Source organism: Pipistrellus kuhlii, unplaced genomic scaffold (genome assembly GCF_014108245.1).
Source record: "Pipistrellus kuhlii isolate mPipKuh1 unplaced genomic scaffold, mPipKuh1.p scaffold_m20_p_3, whole genome shotgun sequence".
In the NCBI taxonomy this organism is placed as follows: Eukaryota; Metazoa; Chordata; class Mammalia; order Chiroptera; family Vespertilionidae; genus Pipistrellus; species Pipistrellus kuhlii.
In genome coordinates, this window is record NW_023425529.1 from 82,494,099 (window position 1) to 82,507,008 (window position 12,910).

A 12,910-nucleotide genomic window follows, 5' to 3' on the forward strand; every position below is an offset into this window, starting at 1 on the left:
TGAGATCATGTGATCCAAGAAATACCCTTGTAAGAACCAAAACTGCAACAAGCTGCTTTTGTTTCTTACTTGCCTGCCTTTCCTCACCTTTCTGCAGTGTGATTTCATTCCCATCCTTTTCTAAGCATACCCTTTCTAGGGTCATCACTGACTTCTTAATTTCTCTGACCAGTTCTCTTTTTTTTTTTTTAAGTCCACAGACCGATACTCTACCACTGAGCCAAACCGGTTTCAGCGACATCATATCCAGTTTTTCAGGCTTGAAACTCAGCGTTATCTTCAACTCTCCATTCTTCTTCCCTAATTCCAGGCCCTAATGAGTGCAAGTCTAAGAAGCCTCTCAAATCATTCTCTGCCTTTCCATTCTTACCATATTGGATCGAGTTATATTCTTGTTTATATTGTTGAAATAATCTGTGTTCTTCCTAGCATTGGTCCCTTTGTATTCATTCTATAGTCTTCCTCACTATTACTAGTAGCTCCTGCATTAGGACTTAGCAAGTGCTTAAAAACATTTGATAGTTCCCTGTTTAGCTTATAATAAAGGCCTAATACCTTCACGTATATTATTAGGTACTTTATCTGGCACTAAATTAGCCTTTCAGTCTCACCTCCTTTTCTGTTGCTGTAGTTCACCTTGTTGTTTAAAATAATATATGTTGCTTATAGAACACTTGCTATGTGGTAGATACCTTGCAATGCAGTGTTACTTCTTCTCTGAAGCCTTCCCAAGGCCGAATTAAATTTTTCCTCCTCCACATTCCCATAATGATTAATATGCCTCTGCGATGACACTTATCACCTGTTCTAATTACTAGAGGCCCAGTGGTCCCTCAGCCCAACTGTGCCCTTTCACAGTCTAGGACCCCTCAGGGGATGTCCCACTGGGAGAGTGAGCGTAAGCTGGCAGTCAGACATCCCCTGAGGGTTCTTAGTGCTGCCACGGAGACAGGAGAGGCTCCCACCAGTGCTGCTGCGCTTGCCAGCTGTGAGCCTGGCTTCTGCACTCCCCCTGTGGGAGCACACTGACCACCAGGGGGCAGCTCCTGCATTGAGTGTCTGCCCCCTGGTGGTCAGTACATGTAGTGACTGATATTCCACCATTTGGTCGATTTGCATAGTAGGGTTTTATATAGGATGCCTTTGTTCCTGCAGGGTCTTGCCCTATGTGAATAATAGACACACTATAAACATCTGTTGAATACTTGGTAGTGCTTATCAAGTTGTATCTTGCCACCTCTTTTCTATGTTAAACATTCCTACATTTTAAAATATTTATGTTATATTCTTCATCCCTTCATTGTTTTTTTATTGTCTTCTCAAACTTTCCTAGTGTCTATTCCTTTATTTTAAAATGTTCGTGATTAGCTGAAACTAGTTTGGCTCAGTGGTAGGGCGTCGGTCTGCGGACTGAAAGGTCCCAAGTTCGATTCCGGTCAGGGGCATGTACATTGGTTGCGGGCACATCCCCGATAGGGGGTGTGCAGGAGGCAGCTGGTCGATGTTTCTCTCTCATCGATGTTTTTAGCTCTCTATCTCTCTCCCTTCCTCTCTGTAAAAACATCAATAAAATATTTTTTTTTAAATGTTCATGATTAAAGTTTCATATTCAAATTAAGATTTATAACCAATATAGGCTAGAGCAGTGTTTCCCAACCTTCTCTCATGATGAGAATCACCTGGTGGAGTTGTTAAAACACAGATTCCTGAATCCCAACTAAGAAGTGCTAAACTAGAATTTTTGAGAACATATAGGTAAAATTGCATACCTAACTTAGTGCTCTGTATATAAAATCTGTCTTAGAGCACTAGTTAAGTATACAATTTTTTTTCTTCTTTTTCTTTTTTTTAAATATATTTTATTGATTTTTTACAGAGAGGAAGAGAGAGGGATACAGAGTTAGAAACATCGATGAGAGAGAATCATCGATCAGCTGCCTCCTGCACATCCCCGGTAGGAATCGAACCCGGGACCTTTCAGTCCCCAAGCCGACGCTCTATCCATTGAGCCAAACCAGTCTCGGCTAGACCATTTCTTATGCATAATAGCATTTTTACTTTTCACTGGATTGTAATTGTTTTTAAAGGAACAGTATTTTTTAGCTCTTTATTGTTGAGTATTACAGATATTCCCCCATAATTTTCTCCCCAATTGTCCTCCTCCACTGGTTCCTGCCCTACCTGAGGCATTCACCACCCTATTTATTGTCTGTGTCCATGGGTAATGCATGTATGCATGTAAGTTCTTCGGTTAATCTCTTCCTGTCCCTCCTCCTCTATTCTCTCTGAGATTTTTCAATCTGTTTCATGTTTTCATGCCTCTGGTTCTATTTTATTCATCAGTTAATTTTGTTCATTAGATTTCTTGTTCATTTTGATTATTAGATTCAGTTATTGATAGTTATGTATTTATTGCCATTTTATTGTTTATAGTAGAGGCCTGGTGCACAAAAATTTGTGCACAGCAGGGGTGTCCCTCAACCTGGCCTACACCCTCTCCAATCTGGAACTCTCAGGGGATGTCCAACTGCCGGTTTAGGCTTGATCCTGATAGTCAGACATCCCTCTCACAATAGGGACTGCTGGCTCCTAATCACTTGCCTGCCTGTCTGCCTGCCTGATTGCCCCTAAATGCTCCCCAGCTGGCCTTATTGCCCCCAACTGCCCTCCTCTACCGGGACTGGCCTTCGTGCTGTGCAGAGCCATAGGACCCCCAGGCCTCACGGCACAGAATGGCCACCGGGCCCTGCCTTTGCTGTGCATGCAGCCATCTTGTGGATGTCACTCATGTGGGTGTCGCATGAGGACGTGACACCACCTACACTTTTATTATATAGGATTGTGATCATTTTCTCCTCCTTCTACTACTCATCTTTACTCCTTCCTCATCCCTCCTCCTTACTTTTCTTTAAGAACACCCTTTAACCTTTTATGTAATACTGGTTTGTTGATGATGCACTCCTTTAGCTTCTTCTTGTCTGTGAAGCTCTTTATCTGACCTTTAATTCTAAAAGATAGCTTTGCTGAGTAGAATAATCTTGGTTGTAGGTACTTGCTATTCATCAATTTGAATGATGTCCTTGCCACTTCCTTCTGGCCTGCTGTTGAGAAATTAGCTGACATTCGAATGGGTGCTCCCTTATATTGTAGGTAACTACTAACTGCTTTTCTCTTGCTGCTTTTAAGATTCTCTCTTTGTCTTTAACCTTTGTCATTTAAATTATAATGTGTCTTGGTGTGGGCCTCTTTGAGTTCATCTTGTTTGGGACTCTCTGCACTTCCTGGACTTGTATGTCTATTTTTTTTCAGCAGGTAAGGGAAGTTTTCTGTCATTATTTCTTCAAATAGGTTTTCAACTTCTTGCTCCCTCTCTTCTCTTTTTGACAGCCCTATCATGTGAATAATTTGCTTGAAGTTGTCCCAGAGGCTCCTTAGTCTTCATATTTTTGGATTCTTTTTTCTTTTTGCTGTTCTAATTGGGTGTTTTTAACTTCCTCATATTCCAAATCTCTGATTTGATTCTTGGTATTCTCTATTCTATTATTGATTCCTTCTAAGTTATTCTTAATTTTAGTTAGTGTATCCTTCATTTCTAACTTGTCATTTTTTTATGTTGATGTTCTCACTAAGTTCCTTGAAGTTCTCAAGTTCCTTGAGCATCCTTATAACCATTGTTTTGAACTCTGAATGTGGTAGTTTTCTTTTACTTCTTTTTCTGGAGATTTCTCCTGTTCTTTCATTTGTGTCATGTTTCTTTGACTCTGCATATTGGCTGCTTCACTGTATTTGATTCTAAATTAGGTAAAGCTGCTATGTCTCTTGGAATGGTCGAGTGGTCTTGTGTAGTATGTGTCCTGTAGGGCCCAGTGGCTCAGCCTCCCCAGTCATCTGAGTTAGGCACTTCCAGTGTGCCCCTGTGCAGGCTATGTGCACTGTCCTATTATAGTTGAGCCTTAATGGGAGGAATTGGCTTCCAGGCCAATTGGCTGTGTGAACTGAAAGAGTTGCTGTGCAGGAGATGCCTCTATGGAGCAGGACTTTCTTCATTGGGATTTTGGTGCTCATTATGTCTGCCCCTTGAATATGTCACTGGTTGATGTGGTAGGGTCATAATCTGTTGTGGTCTGAAGCTGACCACCAGGTGCTCTGGCTGTGGGTCCTCCAGCCTATGTCTTGCCTGGGCCACCCAGCACGAGCTACAGGGTAATCTGCAGATGGCTGCTACTTGCATTGAATTTCGAAGGGCCCAGGAGAGGCCAAGGTGTGAAGCAAGGCAGGCTATTGTTGGGGCCGCTTATTGAGTGGTATGGGACATGATGACACCAGCTGTTGCTTGTTTGGGAGATTTTAGGAAAGTCTGAAGCCTGAGCAGGACAGGCCATTCATATACAAAAACTGCTGCAAACAGCTTGGGTGGGATTGCAAATTGGGTGGGACAAGGTCTCAGTGAATCCAACCAGGGCAGAGCTAACAGTGTGAGCTAGGTTGAGGGAAACTTCCTGTTAGCATTGTGGTGGGGAAGTCTCAGCAAAAGGACAATGACCTCTGCCAGCACTTTTGTCTGAGAGAAAGCTGCCTCCCAGTTTTTGCCCTGATGCCAGACAATTGAGTTCCTCCCCGAATACCTCTAGATCCTTTCAAACTACTGCCACAGCATTGGAGCTCAGAGGGAGTGCGTCCGAGTAAATCTGTGTATTGGCCCTTTAAGAGGTATTGCTTGAGACTCCAGCAGCCCCCATGTCACTCCTGGTTCTTACAGCCTGGAGTTATGGGGACTTCTCTTCCCCACATTGGAACCCTGGGCAGAGGAGTCTGATGTGGGGTTGGGACTCCTTGTTCCTTACAATGGAGTGAGGGCGGGGAGGTGCTCTATGGCCAAGATATCCTTCTGGATTAAAAAAAACTCCACACACGGCTGTGGGACCAATCCATACACACCTCCACGCTTCCTATCAGTCTCATTGTGGTTTCTGCTTTAATGCTGCAGTTTTGGGCCTTCCATTCAGCCAGATTTCAGGTGGTTCTGAATGATGGTTGTTCTGTGGTTTAGTTGTAATTTTGATGTGGTTGTGGGAGGATGCAAGAGCTGCTTTTAACTATGCTCCTCCTCCTGGGAACAGTATTTTTTAATTGTCATAGTAATTTGTAATTTTATATTTGTTTTCCAGAATATTAATAACCATCCTAGTTTAGCATCATCTGTATGTCTGGCCACATGATCAGTTCCTTCCATTATGTCATCCTAAGGATATTAAATGGCATGAAATCCAAGTGCCCTTTTGGTATCACTTTCAAACCATTGGTACATTAGCAAGACCATACTTTCCCAGTCTGTAATTGAGAACATAATGTCAAATAGAATAAAATAACTGTTTTTATTAAATAATTGAAAGGAAGAGATAACCTGTGGTAACTGAATCAGTCTCTCCCTCTTTATACACACATACATATATCTAAATATATATTTTTTAACCTGCTGACAGTTATTCTACTTTGTGCCTGGCATTAGGCTATCATTTTTCTCTTGTCTTTTACTCATGAAAAGAACTAAATGGATCCGACATTATTTGCTCAGTGGAAAATTATAGTGATTGTGTCACAGTATTTAATACTCTTTGCAAACAGCTAGATTATTTGAATCAATATTTTTCTAGGTGTTGCTATTAAATTGATGGGTTGCTTACATCTAGGGATATTCTTTGTTGTAGAGAGAAACCTCATTTTTCTATTTCTATATCTCAATAGTCATCAGGAATCTGTTTAGTACTTTGTGTATGTCTATTAGTTGCTACTGTCCTAGAAAGTTTGGAGATAGCAGGACAAAGGTATATGGTAAGTAAGTATATGCTTTCACTCAGGTTGGAAAACATGCATGTTGGCAGTTAGAACATGATGGTTTATAAGCAATTATAACACACACAGGAGACTAGATTTAAACTGATAAGGAATTTCAGACAATGGAGAAATTAAATGGCCTGAAGTTGTCAAGATGACTGCATAGAAGAAGTTATCTTGAAAACAAAACAAGATTTGATATTGGGTAGTTTACATGTGCAGCACAGCATAAACAAACACAAAGTTTCTGATATATTTGTGTTAACACTCAGAACACTCTGAGTTACTTGTTTATCGTAAAGTCTAGTGTTTTGGGGTAGTCCATACTTATGCAGGCTATGTGTAAATATTTCTGTAGTCCTAATAATTAAATAACCTGCAATTAGCTCTTGGAAAAATACATGTAAAGACCATTTGTGAAACAGTGAGAATAAACATTACACTTAGTTCATTAAAACATCTGTGGTTGTCAGTAATCAGATTATATTTTAAAAAACTGCTAATATTTTACGTAATTTATTGTACAATTTTTAAAGAACCTGCATCTTTTCTTTGTTTGGAATAACTGTGTATGTGCCATGTAAGCATCTTCATGTCCAGTTTTGTACTTTCTTTCATAGTCTCCATCACACCCAAGAGCTGCTCTATGAGAGCACCAAAGACTTTTTGCAACTCAGATTTGAAAACCAAAATAAGGAGAAGTCATGGATGCTTGAAAAGGATCAGTTGATGTCAAGGATTAAGCAATACAGGGCACAGAGTAAGAAGAAAGAAGATAAAATTGGAAAAGGTTGGCCAGTTGTTCATGAGAGTCATCGCAAGCAATGTGAATATATTAAGGTAGTTTCTGTGTATTTACTTTCTTGTTGTTTGTTTTGTTTGTTTTTTCTGCAAGAATTTGAAAGAACTCAGAGAATTCCAAAAAAAAACAGAATTATCATTCAAGATCCATTCAGATCAGGAGCCGTTGTAGCAACAACCTCAAAAAACAGGTTTCAAAGAATAGCTCATCATTACAGTGTTTAGAGATTTAGAAAATGAAATGATTGATTGATCAATCAATCAGTTGATTCATTCATTTCATTCAATACTTTTTTTTTTTGTAATTCTCACCAGAGGATACCTTTCCATTGACTTTTGAGAGGATAGAAGAGAGAAAGTGAAGGAGAGAGAAAGAGAGAGAGAGAGAGAGAGAGAGAGAGAGAGAGAGAGAGAGAGAGAAAAAACTTAGATGTGAGAGACACATTAATTGGTTCATTCCCACATGTATCCTGACTGGGGCAAAGATTGAACCTATAACCCCGGTATATGCCCTTGACTGGGAATCAAACCCACAATCCTTCAGTCCTTGGACCAATGCTCTCTCATTGAGCCACACCAGCCATTCATTCAACATATATTTAATGCACTCCTTTATGGGCTAGGCTCTGGGTTTATAACAGTACATAAGCTTGACCAGGTCTGCTATCATGGCATTTACATCTTTTTTTAAAAAAATAGGTTTTTATTGATTTTAGAGAGAGAGGGAGAGAGATACATCGATGAAAGAGAATCATCTATTGGCTGCCTCCTGCATCCCCCCTACCTGGATGGAGCCTGCAACATGGGCAAATGCACTGAATGGGAATTAAAGTGTGACTTTCTGGTCCACGGGTCCAGGCTCAGCCACTGAGCCACACCAACTGTGCATGGCATTTACATGTTAATGGGTGAGAAAACAGAAACATTAACAATCAAAAAAAGGATAGCCCAGCCCTAGCTGGTTTAACTCAGTGGATAGAGCATCGGCCTACAGACTGAAGGTCCTGGGTTCAATTCCAGTCAGGGGCACATGCCCAGGTTGCAGGCTAAATCCCCAGTGGGGGGCATGCAGGAGGTAGATGGTCGATGATTCTCATCATTGATGTTTCTATCATTCTCTCCCTCTCCCTTCCTCTCTGAAATCCATTAAAAAAATAAATTAAAAAAAGAAAAGAAAAGAAAAAGGATAGCTGGTATGCCTCAGTGGTTGAGTGTTGACCTATGAACCAGGAGCATATGGTTTAATTACTAGTCAGGCACAAGCTCAGGTTGTAGGCTCAATCCCCAGTGTGGGGCAGGCTAGAGGCAGCCGATCAGTGATTCTCTCTCATCATTCTCTCCCTCTCCCTCTCCTTCTCCCTCCCCCTCTCCCTCTCCCTCTCCCTCTTCCTCTCCCTCTTTTACTTCCTCTCTGAAATCAATAAAAATATATATTTTTAAAAAGGATTGATTGCCAAAACCGGTTTGGCTCAGCAGATAGAGCGTCGGCCTGCGGACTGAAAGGTCCCAGTTTCGATTCCGGTCAAGGGCATGTACCTTGGTTGCAGGCACATCCCAGTAGGGGGTGTGCAAGAGGCAGCTGATAGATAATTCTCTCTCATTGATGTTTCTAACTCTCTATCCCTCTCTCTTCCTCTCTGTAAAAAATCAATAAAATATATTAAATAAATAAATAAATACATAAATAAAATAAAAAGGATAGTTTATGAGCCCAGGCCAGGTAGTTAGAGCATTGTCCTGATATACTAAGGTTGTGGGTTTGATCCTTTGTCAGGGCACATACAAGAATCAACCAATGAATGCATAAATAAGTGGAATAACAAATAGATGTTTCTCTCCCTCTCTTTATCTCTCTAAAATCAAATAAAAATGAAATATTTAAAACAGAGAAAATTATGCCAAAACTGGTTTGGCTCAGTGGATAGAGCATTGGCTTGTGGATTGAAGAGTCCCAGGTTCGATTCCGGTCAGGGGTATGTACCTTGGTTGCGGCCATGTCCCCAGTAGAGGGCGTGCAGGAGGCAGCTGATTGATGACTCTCATCGATGTTTCTAACTCTCTCTCTCCCTTCCTCTCTGTAAAAAAATCAATAAAATATATTCTAAAAATTATTATGATAAGTTGGTATTAAGGAAGTAAAAGGATTATATGAAAACTAGAGGCCCGGTGCATGAAATTCAACCCAGCCTGCACCTTCTCCAATCCAGGACCCCTCAGGGGACATCTGATCCTAGGGATCAGACCTAAACCAGCAGTTGGACATCCTTCTCATAATCCGGGACCACTGGCTCCTAACTGCTCACCTGCCTGCCTGCCTGACCACCCCTAACTGTATACCCTGCTGGCCTGATCACCCCCAACTACCGGCCTAGTCTCCCCTTACTGCCACACACCCCTCCCAGCCTAGTTATCCATAGCTGCCCCCCTTGCCGACCTGGTTGTCTCCAACAGCCCCCCTTGCAGGCCTGGTTGTCCCACACAGTCTGTTGTTTGATTGTTTGGTTGCCCCTAACTAAACCCCCTGCCGTTCTGGTCGCCCCACACAGCCTATTGCTCAGTCTTTTGGTCGCCCCTCACTAACCCCCTGCTGGCCTAGACGCCCCACACAGCTTGTTCGGTTGTCTGTTCGGTTGCAATGGTTACTTAGGTTTTTATGTGTGTGTGTGTGTGTGTGTGTGTGTGTGTGTGTGTGTGTATAGATTATATGTAGTTGCTGGAAGTCTAGTTTTATGGAAAAGCATATGGATGCTCTCTTAAGCCCGCTGTTTTTACTGAGATCTGAAAAATGGGATTTAGCTTGCCATTAGATTTAGGGGGGAGCATTCCCAGGGGAGGGCAAGTTTAAAGGCCCTGGTGTATGTATGTTTAAAAAGGAAGTGATATACAAGGAGATTGGGAGGGTGGCCCTCCATTACTGGCTGCTACACACACCCTCAGTCTCCTTGTGTACCACTTCCTCCTTGCTTATTTCTTTTTAACCTTATATTCTTCGTTTTCCTTGACCATACTTCAGGACCTTTAAACTTATTCCTTTTTCTGCCTAGAATGCTCTTTCTTCAAGTCTGTATTTAAGGAAGTAACATGATCTCATTTAGCTTTTTAAAGATCATTCTGACATCCTATATAATAAAGAGGTAATGTGCAAATTGACCATCATGCCCTCGCACAAGATGGCCGCCCCCATGTGGTCAAAGATGGCTGCCACATAATGACTATCAGGGGAGGGTAGTTGTGGGAGACGGGGCTGGCAGGGGAGGGCAGTTGGGGACAACCAGGCCTGCAGGGGAGGGCAGTTGGGGGTATTTGGGCTGGCAGGGGAGCAGTTAGACTGGCAGCAGAGTGGTTAGGGGGTGATCAGACTGACAGGCAGAAGCAGTTAGGGGCATTTAGGCAGGTAGGCAGGTGAGTGGTTGTTAGAGGGTTGTCCCAGATTGGAGAGGAAGCAGGCTGGACTGAGGGACAACCTCCACTCAGTGCACGAATTTTGTGCACTGGGCTTCTAATGTATAATAAATATTGTTGATATTTCTTTCTTTTTAAAGAACTTTAGAAATGTTCCCTAAACATGTACAGTAGTTCCTTGGTATCTGCAGGGAATTGGTTCCAGACACCAAAATCCATGGTTGTTCAAGTTCCATATATAAAATGGCATAGTATTTGTATTAATCTATACACATCCTCCCATATACTTTAAATCATCTTTACCCGTAATACCTAATACAATGTAAATGCTATGTAGCTTGGCCAGTGTGGCTCAGTGATTGAGCGTCAACCTATGAACCAGGAGGTCATGGTTCAATCCCCAGTTAGGGCACGTGCCTGAGTTGGGGGCTCCATTCCCAGTTAGCGGGTGTGCAAGAGGCAGCCGATCAATGATTTTCATTGATGTTTCTATTTCTCTCTTCCTCTCTGAAATAAAGGAAAAAAATTGTTTTTAAAGAAACTAATATAAATGCTATGTAAATGATTGTTATACTGTATCATGGAGGGCAGTGGTTATCAGCTGGTGTGCTACAAGAATTTTTAAAACATTCAATACCTGACTATTTGGTCAGGGCACTGACCTCTTTTCCGTTACATTGTCAAATTAAAAAATGACCATAGCCACCCCAGATGGTTTGGCTTATTGGATAAAGTGTTGGCTTGTGGACTAAAGGGTCCCAAGTTTGATTCCAATCAAGGGCACATGCCCGGGTTGTGGGCTCAGTTCCCGAAAGAGGATGTGCAGGAGGCAGCAGATCAATGGTTCTATTTCATCATTGATGTTTCTATCTCACTCTAACTTCCCCTTCCTCTCAAATAAATTTTAAAAAATATATTTTTTTAAAATGACAACAGCCAACGACAATTTCCATCTGATGTGAATGAACCAAAATTATACCTATTTTTTTTTCTCAAATCGGCAAAAAACATTTTTGGTGTGGGGCAGAATTTTAGTCATTAGTTTATGTGTGCAATGAGACGAAAGAGGTTGAAAATCATTGGTTTAGGACAGTGGTCAGCAAACTCATTAGTCAACAGAGCCAAATATCAACAGTACAACCATTGAAATTTCTTTTGAGAGCCAAATTTTTTAAACTTAAACTTCTTCTAATGCCATTTCTTTAAAATAGACTCTCCCAGGCCGTGGTATTTTGTGGAAGAGTCACACTCAAGGGGCCAAAGAGCTGCATGTGGCTCATGAGCCACAGTTTGCCGTCCATGGGTTTAAGGAATAATGACAGGGGGCGGGGGAATCTGTACATGTTAAGTAGGCCTAACTACATAGTATCAGCAACAGTGTACCTTTTGTTTGTTTGTTCCCTGTTTGGTTGAATCCATGGATGTGGAACCTGCAGATAGGAGGGTTGGCGATATTATTATGCTTCATTGGACAGTTCTGAACTTCATTATCTTCAAAGAACCAAAGTTATTTGTTTTATTTTAAAGGATTTCTACTGTGTGTACTTTAGAAAAAGGCTAAGAGAATTGTCTTTCAAATGTTCTCCAAAGTTCCTTACTATCTTGTTATGTAACTCATTTGTACTGAAAATCTTTTCATTCCTTTTTTTTCTTTATCTAAATGCTATTTCAATTATCTAAATTATAGAACTGAATGTTGTTTTCCACATTTGACCTGCAGTGCCTAAAGGATAAGTTAATACAAGAGAAAAAGCTGTCCAACATGTACCAAGAGCAGTGCATTTCCCTAGAAGAAGAACTTGCCCGAATTCGTGAGGAAGAGGGAATGAGGAGAGAGATCTTCAAGGTACAGTATTCTCCACCACTTATGATGGTGTGTGAAGTCTAATGGCTCAGGAATGCTCATCTTCATATGCCTTCTCATTTCCCTATATTTAGGATCGCTCTAACAAGATGGGGAAGCGTTTACAAGTAATGACAAAACGCTATGAGGCCTTGGAGAATCGGCGTATGTTGGAAGTAGAAGGCTTTAAGACGGATATTAAGATTCTCAGGCAGAAACTGAAAGACTTGGAACAAATGCTCTATAAGGTAATTCCTGAACCTGAATTACTAAAAGGGATAAAAGGGGTACAAGTGAGAAAACATGGTCAACAGGGCTCTCAGAAGAAAGATGTGCTATTTCCCTAATAGTAAGTGCTGATGGATCAACATCCTTTCAGTCTCATTAAAATTAGTTTAACAAGTACATACTGCTGAAACCAGTTTGGCTCAGTGGATAGAGTATCAGCCTGCAGACTGAAAGGTCCCAGGTTCGATTCTGGTCAAGGGCATGTATCTTGGTTGCAGGCACATCCCAGTAGGGGGTGTGCAGGAGGCAGCTGGTTAATGTTTCTCTTCATCGATGTTTCCAACTCTCTATCCTCCCTTCCTCTCTGTAAAAAGTCAATAAAATATATTTTAAAATAAATAAAAATAAAAATAAAATAAAATATATTTTTAAAACAAAACAAACAAACAAATAAAAAAACAAGTACATACTAGCCCGGCTGGCATGGCTCAGTGGTTGAGCATCCACCTATAAATCAGAAGGTCATGGTTTGATTCCCATCAGGGCACATGCCTGGGTTGCAGGCTCGATCTGTAGTGTGGGACGTGCAGGAGGCAGCTTACCGATGATTCTCTCTCATCATTGATGTTTCTATCTTTCTATCCTTTCCCCTTCCTCTCTCAGATCAATAAAAATATACTTTTGAAATAAGTACACACTAAAGAGAAGACAAAAATAATTGAATGACTGTATCATTATACTTTTATGTAAGCTAAAATTAACAGAAATTTTCATCCCTCCCAATTCAAGAAGTAGATTAAA

The 12,910-nt window shown here is 41.1% G+C and overlaps 1 protein-coding gene across 4 annotated transcripts in view; it reads left to right on the forward strand.

Moving 5' to 3' along the window:
- CCDC77 (coiled-coil domain containing 77) overlaps positions 1 to 12,910 on the forward strand; it is a 48,196-nt gene that overhangs the window by 31,582 nt on the left and 3,704 nt on the right. For all 4 annotated transcript variants that reach the window (XM_045588376.1, XM_045588378.1, XM_036457973.2 and 1 more), the window contains exons 10-12: positions 6,456 to 6,675; positions 11,759 to 11,884; positions 11,977 to 12,129. In XM_045588376.1, coding sequence (XP_045444332.1) covers positions 6,456 to 6,675; positions 11,759 to 11,884; positions 11,977 to 12,129 — 499 coding nt within the window. The remainder of the gene's footprint in view (positions 1 to 6,455; positions 6,676 to 11,758; positions 11,885 to 11,976; positions 12,130 to 12,910) is intronic.